We start from the raw sequence: 24,040 nt of genomic DNA on the forward strand, positions 1-24,040 counted from the left end.
TTGTACAATCAGCGCTTCATTTTGGTAAATTTTTTTCGGCGTCTCGGACTCGTTAAAAGTGTTCTCAAGTTTTACATTTTCTGCAAAGATGTCTCCAAAGTCTCCACCTATTAAAACATCCACTACTAGCATTGGTACTAAGCCTACTTTTATCGTTTTTCTCTGGACTGCACCGTCCTTCTTTGCAATTTCTATTCTTACCCAAGCAGACAGGCATTGGTGCTTATCTCCATAATAACACACTCTTGCAATATTATTTTATGGTCTAATTCCGTCTTTTTAATTAGGTCCATTCGCACAAAAATTTGCTCACTCCCTGAGTCAATTACCATTTCGGTCAATTTTCCGTTTAATTTTCCTTCTTTTATGTGATTTCACAAACTCGTCAATATTTCCTTGATTATGTATTATAGCCCAACTCGTTCTTTTATAGGTTACTTTCTCCTCTTTATTATGGCAATTTTTAGAAAAAAGGCTCCCAGAAATCAATTTTTACCAGATTATCATCATTTTGAGCATCAAGCATATCTTTTTTCCGAGTGGGCGGCACAGCCTCCCAATTTGTTTTATGGGCCGGTCCAGCTCCCCCCGTAGCTAACGGAGTATTATATGTTTCCGTCATTTTTTCAAAATTGTATATGTATAAATGTACATTTATACATTTCTTTCATTGATTGAAGGTTTACTGCCTGTATTATCTCTATTGTAGACGATTTCTGAGGCTCTTGGGAATTTCTCCCTGCAATCATTTCTATTATGTATTTTCTTTCCTCTCTGTCTGCCTCCTCCTTTTTTCTCTGGCTATCCTATCAGCCCGTTCCTTTTTTTCTCTGGCTATCCTATCAGCCTCTTCCTTTTTTCTCTAGCTATCCTATCAGCCTCTTCCTTTCGTTTTCTTCCTTGTCTATCTTTCTCTCTTTCTTTCTCCATAAAATTTAATAGTTGTTGTGTCATATCTATTTGAGTGCTTTTTCGCCAGCTCCTGCTGGATCTCGATTCAACGCTGCTCCTTTTACTCGGACTACTTTGATTTTGTCATTCATTATTTTTTCTTAATTCATTTTCTGAATCTGTTCGTTCTATATGCGCATTGTCTCTTTCTTTATAGGCTACTCTAGCCTTTCCGTATTCTTTTCTATTCTTTCTAATTTCATCTTTTTCAGCCGGCATTTTTTTCCTATATTCTCGGAACTCTCTCTCTCTCTCTAAGGCCTCCATATTAGCCTTTCTTTCTATTTTCCTACTTTTTCTATGGGCTTCACTCGCCCTTTTCGGTCTTGAGTTAATCTCATCTCTGTCCCACATAATTTCAAAATTCCGTTAGCTTCAAATTACGTCTTTAGTCTAAACGAAAATTCTTTTATCCATTTAACTTCCGGACACTGTCGGAAAATTATTTTGACACGCAGCAATTTTAGCCTTATATTTTTGAACACTAATTAATTGTGCGTTATATTGATTCGTAATTTTTTCAATTATGATCTCACAAGGCACAGCCCAAAATAGATCTTCATAATTCTATTAATTGATTCCGTATTTCTTTCTTTTCTCTTTATATGTAACCATAATTGGCTACTATCCCTATGTAGACTAACTCAACTAATCTCTTCAAAAACGCAGAATTCTTTTATTATCAACGCTGTTAATAATTCCTGTTCTTGCTGCAACCACTGTTCGTAGTGCTAGCTACCGCTGGCACCAATGTTCGTGGTTTTTTGCCACCAGTGTTATACTGGTAGGCCACAACGCCATTGGCGTGGTAATATACGGGTGTCACCACTTATTGGAGGGAAAGCCCCGGCCCCAAATTATAATTCTATGCCCGTGTCCACCTCTTCGGTTCTGCAAATATCGGGCTTGGTACTACCCTATTTACAGCATACCCTGTCCCCGGTATGATAACGCGGTCGAGTGGTCAAATGACCACTTTCTAAAGCCAAATGTACCCACTTTGGGTTAAGGCTAGAAAATCTCTTAACTCTCTCCTTGGAGGTAATAAAGTTCCCTTTCAATATAAAAATGACGGTACCTCATAGTTCTATTTCTACCCTGCCTGGGTTACGGAAACTAGTACTCGGTATGTAGAAAATACCTTACTTGTATTCTTCCAAAAGGTCACAATAGTACCTCCAAATATATATATATATATATCCCCGAAAGGGGTCAAAATGCAAACTAAAAATAATAATAATCTTTACAGCACTGTCCGTAGGGGTGGACTGTCACTTGGCCCAGCCAATCACCTACATCCCCATTCAAACCCAATTATACCTCTTAGATTTATCTTTCAATGACTCCCAAAACCAGGAAGTACGAAAATTGAACTTACTTCAAAGGTTATTTATTGCAAAACCACTATCGCTTAGTAACAGAATTTAACCTGTCTTTTGAAATTATACTATAAGAAAATATAATTAAGAAAACGAAAACAGGTCATTTATCTGAAAGGAAAAGAAAAAGGGGTTGGAACCCCGACAGCCTTATATTTTTGAATACTAATTAGTTGCGCGATATATTGATTCGTAAATATTTCAATTAGGATCTTACAAGGCAAAGTCCATAATAGATCTTCATAATTCTATTAATTCATTCCGTATTTCTTTCTTTTCTCTTTATATGTAACCACAAAAGGCTACTATCTCTTTGTAGACTAACTCAACTAGTCTCTTCGAAAACGCAGAATTCTTTTATTATCAACGCTGTTAATAATTCCTGTTCTTGCTGCCACCACTTAATGGTGCTCTATGTACGGGTCTCACCACTTATTGATGCAAAAATGGCGCAAAAAGATTGCTATGCCCCTTACTCGAAGGGGAGAACCCCTTGTCGGCCCAAATGTTAGTGGGATTCCCGCTCTTACCCCAACGATTCTGAAAATATCGGGTTTGGTACTACCCGATTTACAGTATACCCTGTCCCAGGGTGTGATAACGCGATCGAGTGGTCAAATGGCCTCTTTATAAAGCCAAATGTATATGCCTTGGGTTACAGCTAGAAAATCTCTTAACTCTCTCCTTGGAGGTAACAAACCTCCCTGTCAATATAATAATGATGGTACCTCATAGCTCTAATCCTACTCTGCCTGGGTAACGGAAACTAGTACACAGTTTGTGAAAAACACCTTACTTGTATTCTTCCAAAAGGTTACAATTGTACCACAAAAACACATATATCCCCAAAAGGGTCAAAACGCAGACTAGAACAAAATAATATTTTACACAAAACTGTTCATATGGGTGGACCTTCGCTTGGCCCAGTCAATCAGCTCCATCCCATTCAAACCCAAACCTCATAGCTTTATCTTTCAATGACTCCCAAAACCATGAAGTACGAAAATAGAACTTGGTTCAAAGCCTTACTTATTGCAAAACCACTATCGCTTAGTAACGGAATTTAACCTGTCTTTTAAAATTATACTATAAGAAAATGTAATTAAGAAAACGAAAACAGGTCATTTATCTGTAAGGAAAAGAAACAGGGGTGGAACCCCAACAACATCAATGATACTTTCATTGCCTAGAAGGAAGACACTGGTAGGATCTTAATCTTCACTTGTATCTTCAAGTTCTATATCATAAGGTTCAAAGAGGTCATCGTTACTTTCATCTGCAGAAAGGTCCTCGAAATCACTTGCGTCAATGATTTCCAAGTCATCAGACAAGGTAACAATAAGAGAAAACACGGTTCTCAACTTTTGAAGATGACCATAAGCGAAAGTAAAAAAAAGGATAAATAAGTAAAGAAAAATAATTTAAAACAATTTTCATTCCTAATATAGTTTCAAGTTCATTCGTTAAAGTTTTTCATTAAGCCTTAGAACCTCCACTCTGGAGTAAGATTAATTTTATGATCTCTACGGGGTTGTAGATATTATTTAAAATATTGATTTTAAATAATCACTACCACAAGCCCAAAAAGTGCCGAATTCGAACTTCGGAGTGAAAATATCATATGAAAACACCAAAACCATCAAAAATGTAGAAACAACAACGAAAAAAAAATCAGAATCAACAATTATTAGTGAGTTAATAATTTTACTGTAAGAAGTCAATTAAAAAGTTGAAAAGATAATAGCTCGTCAAACTAAACTGAAAAAAAATAACATAAACACAAGTTAAAAAAAATTAAAAGGGACTTTAAAAATAGAGGGCGGGGGGTAAATTAAAGAAAAAAATGCTCAAAAAAAAGAACGAGATATACATATATATAAAATTAAAAGGGACACTAAAAAGCCAACAATAATTTACCTATATAAAGTAAATTAAAAAGATAACTGCTTGTGACCTAATATTAAAACCATAGAAAGTGAGGTGGCATATTGCCTGGTTCAAAAAAATCTTATTTTTGGTTCAAGTGTACTTATTTTTCCCAGCTGTTGCTTTCCGTTTTCCAAACAATGATACCTTATTTGATTTCATAATGGGTTTTATTTCGATTATGTCGCTAAACCTTATTTGATCCTATGAAAATTCCGGAAAACGTCTCTTTCCCTGCCAGAATTAAACAGTTTCTACTGTTTTGGAACCACTCCCCTTCACGGTATACTATTTTGACTATCTATTTTTTTATGCTGAATAGCTGCACCAAGTTTCATCTATGGTAAAGAAAACACAATTAAAATAAAAAGTAGTTCTTTTTTGGACATTGAACTTTAGTCACCCACCAGTAGATGGCGTAATGGATATATGTGCCAAAATTCCGCTCAAAATAAAGTTGTAATCCATCAAAGTAAGTTATTTTTTTCTATGCTCCACCTTTCATTCACAGAAAAACTAGAAATTTTCTTACCTTTTCCCCTCCTGCTCTTTTTTTCGATTTTGAACTGTCTTCCATTTGTTTAATGCAAAAACAACTCTTCCAATATTAATAACATGCTGAAAAATAAAATCACAGATGGCAAACCAGATACGCTGATTTCCACTGTGGTACTCAGATAGCGTTCCAACTAATAACTATTGTGCTAAAAAATATTAGCTGTAAGTCCACCCCGAGGGGTAAGGGTCGTCAGGAGGTTATAGAAATCATCATAAACTTCTTTTCAGAATAAACTTTTACTTTTAAAACAAACCGAAATAACAGTTTCCATTCCTGAATCAGTTTCACATGGCAACTTTCTCTCAGTAGTATTTTCTTCAAAATGTTTATAACTTTTGGCTACTATGCGCTGTTGTTTGCTCTTTACTAGGTTACACCTATCTATGCAACTATGACAGTGGTGGATCCAGAGATGGGATGGAGGTGCACTCCCCCCCCACTAACTTAGACTAAAGTAGTGTCTTTTACTTAATTAAAACAATTTTGCGTTAATTAAACTTGCTCCTAACACAACTTTATCTGATCAACCTATTTTGACCCCACCCCCTACAAAGTACCTGGATCCATCCTTGAATCATAATGAGGGGAATTGTCTGGGTGGAAATCTCTACTGTGTTGAAATTGTCTAGATTAACTCTGTCGGAAAGGAGATTTTTCACTGGAGAAATTTGCCGTGGAGAAAACTGCAGACATAAGAACACCAACTATAATACACTACGAAGATTAATTTGTACGCAAAATTACAGGTAATTACAGAAATATGGATTTTTACACACCCGTTTCCCAGATTTTCTCTAATGCTTCAATTACAAAAAGAGACTTAGTATGCAGAGCAAATAATTTATTACCAAGGATGAGATTGCAATCATTTCAAAAGAACTGGCCATCTCAGTTTGAGAAAGCTAAAGTTTTGACGAGGGCTGCTGTCAGAACTTTTAAAATCTTTCAGGGCATACTCCATTGGCAAAATCGTGACATAAAAACTTGGAATTGCATCCTCTATTTCTTCTTCATCCTTGTCATATTATTCAGAAAACATCTTAAAAAGTTTTTAGGTTGATTGAAGTTACACAAATTTAAGATTCGGCTATACTCCTTCAAAACCTAGTGTCCACGCAAAATTCGATTTTGAATAAGGGATGGACTTCCCTTAATTTCGGCATCGCAAAAAATCATGACATCGAAACTTGGAATTGCATCAGCTTTTTTTTCTCCATCCTTATCATACATTCGTATTACGTCTTTAAAAATATATGAAAGTTTTTAGGCTAATTGAAGTTACACAAGCTTAAAATTCGGGTGCTAAAACCTAGTGTCCACGCAAAATTCGATTTTGAGTAAGGGATGGACATCCCTTAATTTCGGAACGGCGAGTCTAACGGCACAGTCAAAAATTTTCTGTCTAGTGTGCTTTGTGAGATACAACCTCGTAAATAAAGGGAGTTTTTTTTTTTTTTTTTTTTTTAAGGCAAGGCCTAGTAAAGGTATACTAAAACGGGAGAACCCAGTAACCAAGTCTAGCAATTAATGGTTGGAAAAAACAGAACAAAATAGACTTTGGAAAACCTATTCATGAAATTCTGAGGCTTTATTTCTCCCATTCCAAAAATGGAAAAATCGCATTTCTACGATTTTCACGAAAACTTGTAAAATGCAGACACTAAGCTTTGGCATAAGAAAGATCTTAACTTTTCGGACTTTTGAAATGCTGTCATCAGAAAAATAATATATAAATAGTCCTTACTATAATAAAGAAATTGTTGTTAGAGATATTTCATGGTTAAAGATTATTTAGACAAGGAAAATTAAATACGGCGTTCTAATCTCATTTTACTAATAAGCCTAGAAGAAAAAAATAGAAAAAAAGTATTTTCACCATATTATAAATTTTTTCTAATTATAGAAAATTATACATATATATGAAAAATAAGAAAAGGGATATATTGCTGCACACTTAGCTTTATTTGAAATTCGTTGTTGACATGCTTCCGATCAAGTTAAATCCCTCGTAGCATAAAAAATTTATTTTCTTCAAGAAGAAAACAAAGGAGCTTGACTGGTGTAATTTAATAGGTGTTACTGTATATGACATGTTTTTGATACAGACTCATAACCAAGTCGCTTAAAATCAACACGTTCAATCATTTGTGCTAAACACTTTTATCTATCTATCATTTTATTCTCAAAATGCTTCAATTACCAGATCTCCCAAAATGCATTACATCTCGTTTTCTCGCTTGAAGAGTAATGAGGGATAAGAGTTTTGGCATGGAGGTTGTTTGCATTGTACCCTGAAAGCCTAAAACAATGAACTCGATTATTGCTGCTGTTAACTTTCTCGAAATTTAAAAAAGTGTCATGGACTAGTTCCATAGTCTAGTTCTTCAAGATAGGGTCTACATGGTAATCCATGGCTTTCAATTTGTCCCCGTTTTTTGTTTTTTATATTTCCTTACATCTTAGCACATTTATTACTATCTGTTTTTGGATTCTTTTGTTTTAGCTGTAATTTGTAATCACTTATCCAACTAGATCTTGTTACTCTCCAAATTTTATTTCCTTTTATCTGCATGACATTACATTGCTTACAAATTTTTTAATATCTCGTTATTCAATTATATCTCCTCTTCTCACTTGAAAAATAATGAGATTGGAGCCTTTGGGATTAAAACCGATTTAATTGTACCATAATTTCTTTTCACCCTGATCGCTTTCAATTTTAAACAATTTTAAATTATTTTCACTGCAGCCTGAAAAACTAAGAAAACATAGTTATAAAAAAAAAAAAATTGCCGTTAATAGGGAGTCAAAAAGCCCGATACATATTTTCAATTTTTGGGCTTTGTTACGTTGCACAACGCATTTTGAATTGCTACACTTCTAGTATGAAACCAAACAGGACTTAAGAAAGCAAAACACGCCAAAAATGTACTTCGAATCCGGATGCTACACAATTAGGGAATCATAAACCTGCTCTGATTGAAAATTTACTTTCAGAGCATTACAATAACAGCAGCAATAGCTTGTATAGTAAATTAATCGGTATTGATTTAAAAAAAAATTTGCCTAAAAATGAGGGGTCGTCTTTTCCAAGCGCTTCATCAAGAGGAGAAATTATCCTCCTACATTAAGTTTTAATACATATTTCAGCTAGTACTTTTAATATCTTAGGATGTTGCAAAGAAGGCCATCGTCCAAATGAAGCAAGAACCGTCAGCTCGTCAAATATTGTTTTTGCTAGCAAAAGGCAGACAATTTCAATATGTTCTATTACGGTATCTATATTTTAAGACTTGGCTTGGTTCACAACATTACTGGGCCCACCAATCCGCTATACAGCAACGAAACTATCCTAACTCTAAAATCAGTTTTTTTCTGGAGATTTGAAGTTCCAAAATAACGATTTTGATTAAAAAATCAATTTCAACTAATGATTTCTCGTTCCCCAGTTTATTTTTCCATTTTGAAAAATCATGGAATAGTTTTAATCCAAGCCTATCTGGAGGCAAGATAGTTTCCTTCATACTGAATCAAGGCTTTATATTAAGACAGCAAATATTCATCTCTTCTTTTTTTTCTATGTAGGAGTTATACTGCAAGTATTTTGTTTCAATTTGTCAAAAGCTTCAATTTTGTTAGCTATGGCCCTTCGATAAAACGTACCAAGTTTTCTCATAAATTTGTGCGTCTTACTTTGTACACATATCGTTAAAATGTGACAGGCTTTTGACAGGATATATCTAGGCTCACATATACACACCGATGCCTAGGTACCAACGGTGATGCACTCATTTGGTTCACAAGTTTTACCTCAGGCAAAACTTCGCTTTACCTAGTTACTTCTTCACTTTGGTACTGAGTATCTTAAACGAAGGATAAGCACAGTCATACTTGTATAGAATAAAAATGACTTTACAACATTACTTAGAAAAAAAAACTAACGAAAATAGCACTTGACCTCAATTAGCCATCCCTAATAAATGGTTTGGGGAAGGTAGGCTTACTTTCGAAATCATCGTAACATTTATGATGTACAAAACTCATGAAATATGAGTAAATCTATAGTTTAAGTAACTTGTTCAATTTAAATTTCAAAAGGTATTTTTTTCATAGCTCCTAAAACCAGTAAAGTTGCGCAAGGCAATTTTACAACCGGTCAGTATCTCTTTATCATTAATAATCAATATTAGTACACTGGCCTGTTTAGGCTCCACCTTCAACTCTTTTTCAGGAAAATTAGACCAAATAACATCAAAACCAATGGCTAAGGATTGTGTGGTTTGGTGGCACAATGCTTAAGACCTAAAGAAGGCAAACACGGAGACGGCTTTAATTGAAAAACCAAGTGATCAAAAGAGAATAAAGATTCACAACTATTCTAAAACTTAATAATTTAGTTAAACGTAGTAACGTAAATATGAAACTTTGTTTTAATCAAATTCTAAATTTTTTAGTTCAAGCCTTTATGCCCAAGAATCACATCCGGCAATATTTATTTCGGATATGAAAATTCCCCAAAAACCGCAAAAAAAAACAGGTGATGCATATGAAAATAATAGTGATTTATTGGGGGAATTATAAAAATTCGAGGGTGTATACCAACGATGCAAAAAAAAAGACCAGTTTTATTATCGAAAAAACGTTAAAGGAGGATTTTCCTGTAGTCTACCCCCAGCCCATACACTCTCGACTCCGAACTGATCTGGATATGATCACGGGTTAAGAAATAAATATACTTCCCGTTGAACACGAACAGATTCTGACATACTATGGTTACTTAAAAAAAAAACAATACTAAAAATGTGAAAAAAACTACCCTGCTTTGAAGTGTAACAAATACAATCAGTAGACGTAAATTCATACATAAAAATTAGACTACGCTACCAATTAAACGTATTGGTGTTTTAAAATAAAACAACTCACAAAATCTCCGTAGTCCCATCCCACCTACACCAGCTTCAATATCTTTATCATCGAAAATATTCCTTTTCTTGCAGCTTAGACATCTGATTAATTCATCAGAATGTATATCATGTTCCAGTTAATACTGATTTTCAATCTTCATGTTTTAAAAAAATGAAACAGTGACAAACACTTTCAAGACAAGATGAGTCTCAATTAGCACGTTTATGTCTCTACTACTTGAGAGACAAGCAACTTTTTCCAATATTCCAGAAAAGAATTTTGTGAAGTGGAAAAACGCTTAAATGACACTTAGTTACTATAAAAGGTTCTATTGGCTTTTCATTCACGTTTTAAATAAGAAAAGACAAAGCGATTCTGCGCTAAAACTTAAATTAAAATGTATAAAAACTTTGCACCTCCTATTTTTTGCCCTTTTTCAAGGAAGTACCTCTTCGAATTTGATCCAATAGCGTTTCGCGGCACGAGGACGGATCTGGCACCACTCTGGAATTTATATAATTACGAACACGTGACGCGAGATCATGGCTTCTTTGGGCATATTCATTGTCACACGGGCGGATTTCATTAACCGGATTAAAGTCAATTGGCACCGGTTTGGACAGAATCTCCATTTGAATCGGTTTAGGTTTAGAGAAGCCATCTGCTTGGCTCAACTGTTGCTGAAGCTTAGAATTGAGGGACTCAAGAAGCTAGTTTTAGCTAATAAACTACTTGACTTATTCACAACTAAAGAATCTGGATCACTCGGATCTGGCCTGTTCATGAGCCAATTCCCATCTTTGACTCGGGGTGGCTCAACCAATGTGCTTTTTCGTTGTACTTTTGGACTCCCTTCATTTCTTCCATGACTTTGACTACGTGCATGATTTACTTGAACACTGTTCCGAGCACGGCGTATGACGTTAGATGTCTCAGAATTCTTCAGTCTAACAGAATGAGATCGACGCATCATATTTGGACTGACTGGCTGGTGATTCACTACAGTGAGAGATTTGATACACTCAGCCACAGAAAGGGTGCGCTGTATCTCACCATCCATTAGAAACTCAGGGGGCGGTGGCGGTAATGTTGAACAGTCCACCTTTAAAAGCAGAACAATTTTAGCTGTTAAAGATCAGATAATAAAAATAAGAGAAAAACAATAATTCAATGACTGGCATACTTAATATCAACGGAAAAAGTACGGGAAACTGACCAGAGAGGAATGTTTGGGACTTTGACAAGGGTGTAGTAGCAATTAAAATTATTAGCACCACTGGCAGTACAATGTTACCAAACCCAACTAGTAAAGTTAAAAACAGACTTAAATTAACTTATAAAATCTGGATTTCATCTCAAGACCTATATTTATTTGATCAAACTTAAAAATTTATCAAAGTAGACGGATTCTTTAGCTTTTCAGTTATTTTACAGTGATGAAAAAAGCCACTCACTCATTGTTCCCTTACGACAAAAGTGAGTCTCTTATCTTCCGCCTTACATAAGGCAACGAAAAGAAACTACAAAATAAAGGGAACAAATATTTTCATTTTGGGTTTTAATAATTTTTCGGTTTGGCAGGGTAACATTAGATGGCGTTGGATTTTCTTCTGGAACCGGAACTTGAGTTTCCTTTTTTATCAGTTTCCTTCCTGTACTCTTTGAACGAAGATTCATCAGAGAAAAATAATTTAGCTGTTACCCTTATAAATGCTATCATAGAGAATCATGAGGATATTCCCAGAACTACTTTTACAGTGAACAAGTAGATAATTGACGCTGCATTACTAGAGCTTTCTTTCCTCAGAAAAGAGCCGTATATATTTCTTGTTTATAAACTTCTTTATTTATTATTTTGATTAGTATGATCATTGGTACCAAATGCATTTGGATAATTACATCTTTTAAATTTTATGATACTTCTAGATATTCCTGGGCAATAGATTCTATTTGTTTTTAGACGTGTTTAAGCCCAGTAGTCTTAAACTTGTTTTAAGATTTGACATTTTTCAAAATTCAATTTGAGAAATTTTGACCTCAGTCATCGCTTTCTGCAAACCCAAGGAGTCAAACTAAAAAATTACCAACATTTACTAGCTCTATTGGCTGTAATTTTAAAATTATTTAAAGCACCGAGGTTATAGATATAAAAACGTTTCTTTGCCTTCTGGGCCCATTTGAGGTCTATTCAAGCCGAAAAACCATGATTTTCTAAAAAAAATTCTTATTGCGTCAAAATTGTGAAATTGTTAAGGCAGGAACACATTTTCGTCATTGTTGCCGCGTTTAACTGCCAAAACAAATATTAGAAAATTTAACCTTCAAAGGAAAGCTACATTCTTAAGCTGTTTGGTACCATATACTTTTAGCTTATTTTTTGCTGATTCTTCATCAACGATCCAGTTTCAACATCTGTCATTCGCTACTACCCAAAAACTACAAAACTGCATATGAAGGTTTTTTAAATAAAAATTAAACTCCCCGTTTTCTATTTTTTTTTTTTTTTTTTTAGATACATGTGGTTGCATAATTTCCCATTTAACCAAGTCAAACATTTAATTTCCACTGTCCTTGGCACTTTTATATTAAATTTTTACATAAACACCCAAGAGGGGTTTTTCGCCCCCATAGTTTTCGACTATTAAACAAGTTCATGACATTGTACTAATAATAAATACCATTATAAAATTGTTGGACGGCGCATTCATTGGGCCCCTATTGATGCTGTACCAAAAAGAAATGAGGTGTACCAACGATCAATAAACATTGAGAGTCCTTTCCCTAATGCCCGATTTAAGTAAGACTAACTTTTTGTTTAAGTGCTGATTTAAGCTTGTATGTTTTTAAGCTTGTTTGTTTTTATGTGTTTTTTTATATACATTTTTGTGTTGTTTTTTTTCTACTTCATCAATTATGTCTTTGTGTATCATGATGGGTACTAAAGCACCACATGCATACATAAAAATTTAAGAAACAGTTTTTAAAGTTATTTCCTGTGATGTTTTCTTTACATTGCGTAAGACCGTTTCTACGCATAATTCATGTCATATTTATTATATTGTACACATATTTCAAAATAAAAATAAAAAAAGCCAAATATTAAAAAAAGCAGAAAAAAAATATGAAGGTGGGACTTCGTTTAAGATGGAATAGATTGCAGAAAAATTTAAAGACAAGTAGCCTATAAAGCGTGGTCGCCTATTTTTAATATTGATCTAGAGATTACTATGTAAGTATAGTAAAAATAGAAGACCGTGCAAAAAACAAAGCTCAGACGTCAGTATAGTTGATAATATATTCACACATAAGGAAGACGTAAATAAAAAACTAAAAAATACTACCCATTCATAGAGTTCGCGAATTTTACCTTACAGGACGGCAAAACCGTGAAAAATATCTTTCAAGATTTAATTGCGTCAACGAATTTGTTTCTCCTAAATATTCATCACATAGAACATTATTGAGTGGATAACGTACGTTCTATAGCCAATACTGTTATTGTGAATGGATTGCTGAGTACCACATAAGGTTAAACCTTTACTACTCCATTCATTTCTTGACAATCCAACTAAAATCACTTACATGACCTGACGAATAATATGGGTCTAGTATTTGTGGGAACTTGAGTGTACGGAAGAAGTAAATAAACATTACCAGCGCACATCACTGTTTATATTTACAATTATAAAATGACAACAGAATACACACAGCTAATAATACCATGTAAAAAAAAAAAAAAAAAAAAAAAAAAAAAAAAAAAAAATCAATACGCCACTTTTCCCAAACAAGAATTTGCTTACTTTCTGCTCAGTTTTGAACATTGATTTCAAGTAGTTATGCTAAGTAAGCTGGTTTAATTTTTACTGAGATTCAACACTTTTTTGGTAGATGACCCTCCGCAACATCAATTAATCTAATCTATTTTGCAGCAGCTTTCTTTTCTTCCTTGTACAAATAGTTGGAATTTATAGCTTTTAGCGCTAAAATTGAATTTAATGTATCCTGCGGTACTGAAAGAATCTTTCCTGTACGAGAAAGTGGACAGTGTCTGCTGGATACTAATAACAGCAAAAAGAAAATAAAATGTTATAGTTTTTTTTGTTCTCTTTTAAAATCCTTGTCACGGAATGACTTTTTGAATTATACACAGTTGAAACATCATTTAAAAAAGGTGCTTTGATGTTAAGTTAGAGCCATCTCACCTATTATTTTATGTTTTTCTTTACGAATATTCTTTTTTTCTTCTAGTAATTAGCGGTTACTGACCTCAGAGACAAAGTCACCAGGGGGCGGAGGGAGAGGCAAATCTTCAATATGAGCACTAGCTGTCGGACTCCCTTCAATACTGTCTAATAATGACGAAGAAATTGAGGTGGAACGAGCCGGTGGTGGAGGCTTCACGCTGTTTGACCGTCTAACAACGCTTCGATAGATATCATTACCTGAAAATGATATAAAATAAAAAACTAATATAATTAAACTATATATATATATAACATAATATATATAGTATAATATAATACATACAATATATGTAATACAATATATTTATCTATATATATATATAAATATATATATATATATATATATATATATATATATATATATATATATATATATATATATATATATATATATATATATATATATATATATATATATCATCATCACTAATATCACTAATAAAACTAATAAAAACTAATAAAAATTAACTAGCAATGTACTTCAATTCTATAGCTGTCGTAATTATGTTTGGCACTGTTTCTTAATTTAGGCTAGTTTGGTTGTACTACTAACACATAAACTAGGTTGTCATTTTAATTTACTGTTCTTGCATTTTTTTGAGAAGTTTTGAATTTTTTAAAAAGTTTTAGATTCCTAGGAACCCACTTAAGGGGCTCATGATGGCACATAATTCTACCCTACGCGTCAATCAACCTGTATTGTTCTTGCACGGGAGATTGGCGCATAATTTTCAGTTTTGTATATAGGCACAAAAGTTTAAATAATGCTGTGTCTTTCGACCTATATTTCTAGGTCAATTATTGAAACAAAAGGTCAAATTAACATCACAGCTGATCAGAAATAATTAATTACGAAACGAAATGTAATCATGACACTGTTCTATGATATGCTGAACCAATCATTATCGGAAATCCAGAGAGAAAGTTGGTGGTCCTCTCGGAGTCTTGTTAGATCAACATTTTACTTAATGTAGTTTTCTCTTTGGAACAATAGGTTAAATCATTCAAACACAATGGTTACTCAAAAACATTGTACAACCGAAACCAAAAAAAGAAGAATTTTGAACAAAAAGACACAATCAAGAACATATTCTGAAGTTTTTGAAAATATCAGGAACAGTGTATGTTCTGTATCCAAGTCATTATGCATGGACTTTTTTTTATTGATGTTAATAATGGACCGCTTCAGTGTTTTTGGTTTGTTATCAATTATCACCACCTACAGGAAAATAGACAAAATTAGTTTTATGCACAAGAAGTAGATAAAACGAGCGAAACATCATAATCAGTTGATTTTATTATTTTTAGCGGGGGAGGGGGGTACATAAAATGGGGAAGAAAAAGTAGAAAGAAAGTGTGTATGTAAATGCAGAAATATCAGACATATGTTTCTAATGTTCGCTGTCAGATGTTTTTTACGGTTCTCAGTTACAATTATGAAAGAAAATGCTACTACAATAATTAACAAATAGAAGAAGCGTCTGAACGCGTGTTTGGATTTTAGCTTGATTCACGTATCATCGGCCTGTTTCCGAGCAAAGAATGGGCCTATAACTTTTTAACTCAAGATTTAAAAAGAAAATATAAATTTCTGATGCAATTTGAAACAAAATCAGACATATATATAAATTATGATTACAATAATAATGTTAATAATGATAACAAGAAGATAGCAGCAAAACGTTTGTCAAGTCGACAAGACTTAAACAGAGGCACAATGCTCTCACTTTGATTATCTGCAGGGTGAAACAACTAGGGCTGTTATGAATTAAACGGCTTTATTCGGCTACATTAATCCAATACAATCCACTGTTGCCACGTTAAACAGTAAAAGTTTAATAAACAAATCTACTTAGTTAAATCTGACAAGGCTTTTCACTTGTAAAAATTCAAACATTCAAATGTTGATTCCCAAAGACAACTACACCTTCAAAGGAAATCCACGCCTTCTTAATACGTTTGGTACCATATGCTTTTAGCTTATTTGTAGCTGATTTTTTACCTAGATTTTTTTTTTCAATTTGGCACCACTACTACCAAAACTGCATAACTACCTAAGGAGGTCCTTATCATCAATTCATGAAAACTCAGGGTGGGGGGGTCAATTTTGTAGTTTTTTTTAACTATTCAAAGAAAATACAAAAGAAGCATTTTTCAATGAAAATCCCCCGAAAAAGATATTTTCCAAAATCTATGGAATTGATGCCACTGACAGTAATTTTTTTTTCATTAAGAATTCAATTCCATATTTTTAGATGTATATGGTTGTATGAAATTCTACTTGGCCAATTAAAACAATAAAATTTTATATTCACTGACCTCGGTACTTCCAACAAGCAATGCGCATTGAATTATTAACAATATTGAACAATATTCCTGTTTTAACGAAATTTCTCAGCAACACCCAAGAAAGCAATGTTGAATGCAATCTTTGTTGAATGCATACAAGGAACATTATCAAGTTTTGTTGTTGTTTCATTTTTGTTGGAGGGGTGGGAGAGGGAGGCGAGAGAAGATATTTATTTGTTTTTGGGTTGGGTTATATTAGGGTCCGAGGAAATAAAAGATAATAAAAGAAAATATTATTTTTTTATTTTTTAAGTGTTTTTCTTTTTTTTTCGGGTTTTTTTCCGGCATGCAGTAATGCATTGGATTGTGTTTTTAAATGAGAAGTTTGTTTATCTATTTATTGTAACCCGTTTGTAAATATATATAAAAAAAAAAAAAGTTGTTCGACAACCAACTGGTATAAAACTTCACTTTACACCCCATTGCGGTAGAAAACTTCAATGGGGTCTCAGCGCAAGAAAACTTCCCTAACTCTATTTTAACGTCCCTCACTAATATTAGAGTTAAATTCAATTAAATTATTGGTAAATTAAATAAAAATAAAATATAATAATTTATTCGATTTTAATTATTCGGGTTTCCTTTTATCTGAAGTGTCCAAGTTAAAACTAAGCACATAATAATTGTTTTGTTAATACCCAAAAGTTGCGCCTCATATCAGACACTAAAACACATAACGTCACATGTACTCAAAAAAAAAAAAAAAAAAAAAAAAAAAAAAAAAAAAAAAACTTCTGTAAAATTCCTTTTGTTTTGGTTCAAACGTGGTTTTCAGATACTAGCTTCGAATAATGATTTAATTAATAATGCTTTAAAAATATAATTTTATTGCAAATTCATAATTGCAGACATTTTGATTCTTTGGATATGGTCGACGTGAATTATTAAGGGCGAATAAAAATAGACGCAGACTTAATACATGTGAAATTTGAAATCCTGTAAGAAAGTTGCAATATTGATACACGCACAAGTTTTATGAATATAAAATTCAGTTGCGAACGTGCGAGCTTGAACGTATATAGGGCATGCAGACACAGACACGTATGGTACAAGGGAAAAGGAGAGAGGGGTTTTGGGACCAATCCCTCGCTATAAATTTCCAGGTCTTCAGAAAAGGAAGCTCCAACTAATTAGGTAGTTTGAGAATCTTGGGAGATAATTTTAAAAATAAAGGAAAGCCAAGTCAAAGCAACTCAACGCATAGAAGATTCCTGGACACACTAACTACGAAATAAGCTTACAATTGTAAGCAAAAACCTTATTTAAGAAATAAGGTTACAACTGCAATAAAGAAGTAGCAGTAGGACTAAATTGAATTTTAAAGTTTCTATAAATGGTTTAATCCCTTAGTAGCCCAAGTACAACCTTTAGTTGGTTTGATTATTAGAAAATGTTCCAGTCTTTCGTAAAAATTCGAATTCTATAGATCGAAAAATTGATACTTGAAATTCAAACGTCAGGAACAATTTCAAAAACGAGACTGGCTAGTTTTTTTATAGTTACTTATTTAATAAGCAGTTTAGTATTAAATAATCCAAGTTCAAAAAAGTTGCTGAAGTAACAACTGCAAAAAAAAAACTCTTGAACTTGGACTCGGTCCACTTGGAATCGTCCATGTGCTGTTCCCCCCTTGGTGTACCTAGTGATAGGGTTTACAATTATAACTAATTTAGCATAGGCCAAAATTCCACTAAATCATCAAAATTTATCCACAAAAAGCAGGCATCAAAGCGACTGGCAACAATGTACAATACTAAGCAGCAGTGCATGCTAGGCAGATCGTCAAACGTACCGGGTCTGGGCAGAAGTGCAGGTTTCATGACAGGTTCATCATTGCGTGCTCTCATTGCATATTTATTTCTGCGTATGGAAGCAGTTGACACATAACAAGGCTAACTAATTTCTGTTGGGGGTGTTGATGATAACATGCAAAGGCAAAAATTAAAAAAAACTAAAATAGGATCATGCTCAAATGAAAAAAAAAAAAACAACAACAACGAACAAAGAAACAAGCTGTAATTCATAAGAAAAGAAAGATGAAATAAACCCAAGAATGTGTCAAAGATACATGAGATAGTCGACATAAGTAACTTAAAGAGAGATAAAAACAATAAAGAAAATTGAATAGGTGCTATTCGTTATGCGTATACCTTTTACACAAGTACCTTTTAGTACTGAATTAGTTTTAACAGTCATATTAACAACACTAAAGACAAGGCGTTAAAATAAAGAAGATATATGTATATATTGAAAGAGAGAGAGAGAGAGAGAGAGAGAGAAAGAGAGAGGGAGAACGAAATAGAGAGGGAAAGAGAGAGGGAGAACGAAATAGAGAGAGAAAGAGAGAAGGAGGACGAAATAGAGAGAGAAAGAGATAGAAAGACAGAGGGAGAAAGAAATAGAGAGAGAAAGAGAGAGAGAGGAAAAGGCAGAGAGAGATAGAAATAATTTTATGAAATTTTACGTCCCCCGTGTCGACAATGTCTTCAATCAAAGAGGATAGAATTAAAGAGAACTCCCAAAGCTGCTAAATTGCTGGAACGATATTTTCTTTGAGCTGATTTTTAGCGTTTTCCTAGCAGGTATGCTAGAACATTTTTAGGAACTACCCTGTCCTGAAATTAAAAAAAAAAAACCTGCTCCACTTAATCAAAAACAAAGTTTACACTTTCTGATAATGTGGGTTTCATTAAAACTGAATATCTCTATCTCTGGCTCAAAATGGAAAACGTTGATTGGTTTAAGATTTCTATGAAAGTATGTGTCGGCTTTTAGTTGTTTTTTTTTTTTGTCATTTATTCGGATCTCTTATCCAAGCTCTACAAGATATGGCAAGACTTCCCAATCAATTCTAAATAGTTTGGCCACACAAACTAAAAAAGTTTATAATGGACGAGATAGGGTGATCTTTTAAGGTATCATATTGTCTTTAACAATTTTCTTCTTTTTCTACCTCGGATACTTACTTTCAATACTAGTGGTAAAAGTAAGATCAGTGTTTAGAGTTTTTCCATCTCCTATTAAAATCTTTTGAAAATATTCAATAGTATAAACAGCGGAAACAGAAAGTAATGTAAACTATTTTTATTGCTAAAAACAAAACAAAAAACTACGACTTACCATCCCCTAGTCCCGAGTCGGACTGAGAATTGCAATGTAAATTATTGTAATCCATGCTTCCACAGATGCCATACTCCGACTGTGGTTTTAAGCCCATCAGTTCTGCTGCATTCATATAAACGGGATGAGGAACAACTAAAAAAGAAAACATTAATTAACCAAATACCAGTCTGGCATAAACCAAATGATTGTCATAAGCTCTGATAAAGTTTATTTTTCCAAACTTTTATGCACCATACAAAAGAAAAGAGGCATTGAAAATATGAAAGCAGACATGACAATTATTTTTACACAGCTGCCATAATTCTTTGAACACTGAGCGTTGTTTCTAGTGTGAAAAGGGCATCCGTTCTACAAACACAACAGGTACTGTTCTAGATGAGTCGTTGGCATACTAGGCTCGTAATCCTATGTCCTTCAGAGTATGTGTTCGGTGTTGCCAATTACTCGTTTTGGAACGAGCTTCAGATGTGTGACTCTGTAAGCTTTGCCAGAGTCGTCCCAGCTCCAAATGCGTACCCGGTGAAATCTAAGAAAGGTAAACAGGAAGGGTGTACGAAAGCACAGGATAACTAGTCCCAAACCTCCATTGCACTACCAGGCTACTTCTATCGGCGCCAGCTTCTATTATTAAAGTGGAAAGAGGTTTAAGGCAAGGTGGAGTTTTATCTCCGACCCTTTTTAATTTATGTATTTCAGGAGTTCTGGAAAAGATATCGGCTACTTATCTCTCTGGTTTTTCTGATGTTTCATACCTTGCCTATGCTGATGACCTTCTTCTTATAAGCTGTATTAAAACTGGTCTGTCTAATATGTTTCTCGTGTTGCTACTTCTTTTTCAGACATAGGCCTTTCTCTTAATGTAGATAAATGTAAATTTCTTTCTTTTAACAACAATTGTAGTACTCCTCTTCGTTGTAGTGGCCTTACTATCTCTCTTGTATAGTCTCTTCAATGGCTCGGTATCTCTATTACTATTAATCTTCCGAGCTTGCGCCTGCGCACGGTCTCAGATATTAACATGAAAATTCAATTAGGACATGCTAAGATTATTACCAATAGAGGTAAATGTAATGAACTCGCGTTGGCCAAGCTGTACTCAACTTTTTGTGACCATTCAATTCTATTTGCTTTTAGAATTTTTCCCCTTCTTAAGAAAAATGAGTTAAAAAGAATGCGGATTAATTATTTTAGATTTTGTAAATTTTTGTTGTTTCTTCCACCTTGGACTAAAAACCCGGTAATTATTAATAAATTTCTTGTTCCTGATATTACTGTAAAACTGGAAACACTACACAAAAAACTTCCAAATACCACTTGTATCCGTTTTTCTCCGCACCATTTTCTCCGCACAGTCGTAAGTTATTTTTCCTCAATTTTCCTTAACAAGTTGTGATTATTTTTTTTCCTTCTTTTTCCCCTCCTTTTATGTTATTTCTCTTTTGTATTAGTTTCTTTTAATTTTATGTGTTACTCTGTAACTGGTATTCTTCGATTTCTAAATTGATTTTCGTTGCATTTTCATGTTTTTTTCTTCGTGATACTCAACGTATTTTACCTCTGTATAGTGTGGGTTAGACATAAATAATAATAATAATAATAATAATATTGAAACATTCCATGTATTTCCTAAACAGGAAATATGTGGAAACAAACTTAGTAAACAGCATTCTAAACAGGAACGTTTCATATACAGCCTTTTATCAGTACCTGAACACAAATAAGCTTCGAAGGATCGACAATGTAGACAAAAACCCATAGAAAAATCCTCTGACTCCATCTTAAGAGTCGGATCTATGTGAAATAATGTTTTCAACATATCAAAGGTTTCCCGTGTCCTTCTGCTGAAGGCTGAGGCACCTCAATTTACTATTCAGGATCCCACTCTTTATACTTGAGTAACAACATAGGAGACAGCCTAGATAAACGCCATTAGTAGTTTGTCGATAAGAGGACGGCCCACGCAATTGCCTCGAAATACAAGCTCTATTGATGGGTCCCTTTCACCGCAAGTGGATATTCGGGAGAATGAAAAACGGTTTTTCAGTCCCCCCCGGAGGAATTACTTTCTCGGTTCATCACTCTTGGAGCAACAACCTTGATCGGATCCAATCTTCATACAATAAAGACCTTGGAGTGATTCTTCACTTGGAAAGACCTTCTACCTTGCAGTTGGATCATAAAAGAAGTCCGATTTGAGTCTCAATTGATCTAACATCTCTTTCGTCCGATTCCTTCCTCATGATGAATAATTGTCCAACCTCTCTTCATCGACCTGGCACACAGATTAAACTTGTTGTTGAATGCCTCCCGCAAATAATTATTTAAGTCTGTGTTACTACTCTGAATACATTTTGGTGTAATGTGCTCAAACCTTCTCCATTTTACAGATAAAACAGAATTTATAGAGGCTTTTACTACCTCATATAACTAAATTATTTTTAAGGATTAATATTTGAAAAAGGTAAAAATGGTTGCAATAGCTTCTTTTGGTTCCATTTTATTATAGCAAAAATAGGCAAACCAATGCCAATATTTACTCATGGAGCTAAATTTCAATGACACTAATCTTTGAATGACGTCAATGTCACCTTTATGTTGCTAGTTATAGCTGTAGACTTGTCGCAAAATCGGATGTTTCACAGGGAGCATATGTTTCTGAAGAGGTTGCCATACATGTATAGATAAAATCAACTGCGTAACCACACACCCACAAGAAAAATGCACTGTCTACGAAACAAAGGTTTAAGGGGTTACATTTGAATTCCTTATGCTCCTTGGGTGTCAGAACCTCGGTTTTATCTATACGTATATGGGACCCTTAACTGCACACAAGGGGGAAGTAATGCTGCATAATTAGGGAAATAAAAGTCCTTGATGAGAAATGAAGGACAAAGCAATCGTTTTGAGAAGCTTGGTTCAATTGTGCACCGAGTCAAAACATAACGACAGATCAGGAGATTGCTCCTCGCAGAGTCCCAAATCTTCAATGTAAATTAGACCAAATTTTCTCTTCTTTTGGGTTGGGGGTGGAGGTGTGTCATGTTTGAGCAAGATCCTGATTATGCTTCTTTGGTTATATCCTCAGTTTTATTTATATGTGTATATTACCCTTTAGTTTTCAACTGTGTAAGAGCAGGAGCTTAGAAGGTGTAGTATTATTTGGAACACACTTTCTAGGTCAGCTCGCATTTGTCACTCTTTAACAGCTTAAAAGAAATAAATAAAATTTCTGAGCTGTGGTTTTCATTTCATCTTTCTTTTTCTCTCTTTCTTCCCTTATGGTGTTGAATTTATATATTTCTTTTCTATTTTTCGTACCTGTGTTGGTAACTTGTAACAAACGCCCCAAAAGGTTCGGGTTAAAGATTATCAGCATTAAGGGCAGGTAAAAAACCAAAAAAAAAAAAATAAAAAAAAACCCAAAAAAAAAAAAAAAACTACACAAAAAAACAAGAATTAAAACGAGAGCAGGCTTAATTTTTCTTAACAAAAATAAAAAGACCAGGTGAGACCGAACAAGGAGACGAAATAGAAAGACATATGGGGTTTAAGTAAAACTTTATCAAAAGGCTCAGACCACGGTCATGACGAAACATATGCACGCATTAACCTAAGACGTCCACAATCTACTTTTTGAAGAGACTGGAGATATAGGTAAGCACAAGCAAATATTTTCTAAAACTAATAACAAGAGAGTGATAGTGAGTGAGTGAGTGAGTGAATGAATGAGTGAGCTAGTGAGTGAGTGAGAGAGAGAGAGAGAGATTTTACCCATATCTGGTGCAGTTGAGTGGTAATCCGGGAGTAAAGATGTTTGGTCATTATGTCCCTGATTTCGTGTAGGTAAAGCAGGACGATCCGTCGATGAACTCTTCAAAGGAACAGGAGGCTTAATGTTCTTAGGAAGACTTGCATATCCTGCAAAGAAATTGAAACGCAAAGGAATGTTGAAATTGTTGAACATATTATTCTAGTTTCAACTTTCGTATTAATGCTATAACTAGACCCGGCGCCACGCCGGCGGATCGACCAAAAACCGCCAACGAGAGGCCCGGTCGACCGTCACCAAAGTGTCGCTACGCCACCGGCACGCCACTGCCGGCAGAGGCGGCGGCGTTCGGCTGACTTTAAATTAATTTTGCAGCAATTCTTTATTGCGTCAACCGCAAAAGTCGGAGCTTTTCTTTCTCGTGTGGTTTAGTATTTCGATTTTCCTGATTAGAAATCAAGCAGGAGCCATTTTTTTCAGCATAGTCAGGGTGACCAGACGTCCCGCATTGTGCAGGACAGTTCCAGATTCCAAAACCTCGCCCTGCATTCAAAAACATCCCGCAAAATGTCCTGCTTTTTTAAAAAGATTCAAAAAGATTAAAACATTTTTAGATTAAAAAAAATAGAATCACTTTAATAAGTTTAATATTTTTTCCCATATATTCATAAAAATGTTTTAATCTCAATGAAAATGTTTTGATAAAAGCAGACACAGGATTTGCCCTATTGCTATTAAGTGTGATTTATTGTACTATAAGGTAAACCCCTAGCCAAGATGCTTGGGGCAGCTTGCCCTGGTTGCCCTCATGAAAATATGAAAATGCCATAATGAA

The 24,040-nt window shown here is 34.2% G+C and overlaps 1 protein-coding gene across 1 annotated transcript; it reads right to left on the bottom strand.

Moving 5' to 3' along the window:
• Positions 1-9,019: 9,019 nt before the first annotated feature.
• On the bottom strand, positions 9,020-23,629 carry LOC148946037 (uncharacterized). Its single transcript, XM_089097982.1, has 4 exons — positions 23,208-23,629; positions 19,434-19,568; positions 13,987-14,162; positions 9,020-10,822 (listed from the first exon to the last, which is right to left on the bottom strand). Exons 1-4 carry the CDS (start codon positions 23,398-23,400, stop codon positions 10,391-10,393), a joined length of 936 nt encoding a protein of 311 aa, XP_088954108.1. The 5' UTR covers positions 23,401-23,629; the 3' UTR covers positions 9,020-10,390.
• Between the last annotated feature and the right edge of the window lie 411 nt (positions 23,630-24,040).

The sequence above is a fragment of the Artemia sp. Qi Xiang Cuo genome, chromosome 12 (assembly GCF_049724085.1).
Source record: "Artemia sp. Qi Xiang Cuo chromosome 12, ASM4972408v1, whole genome shotgun sequence".
In the NCBI taxonomy this organism is placed as follows: Eukaryota; Metazoa; Arthropoda; class Branchiopoda; order Anostraca; family Artemiidae; genus Artemia; species Artemia sp. Qi Xiang Cuo.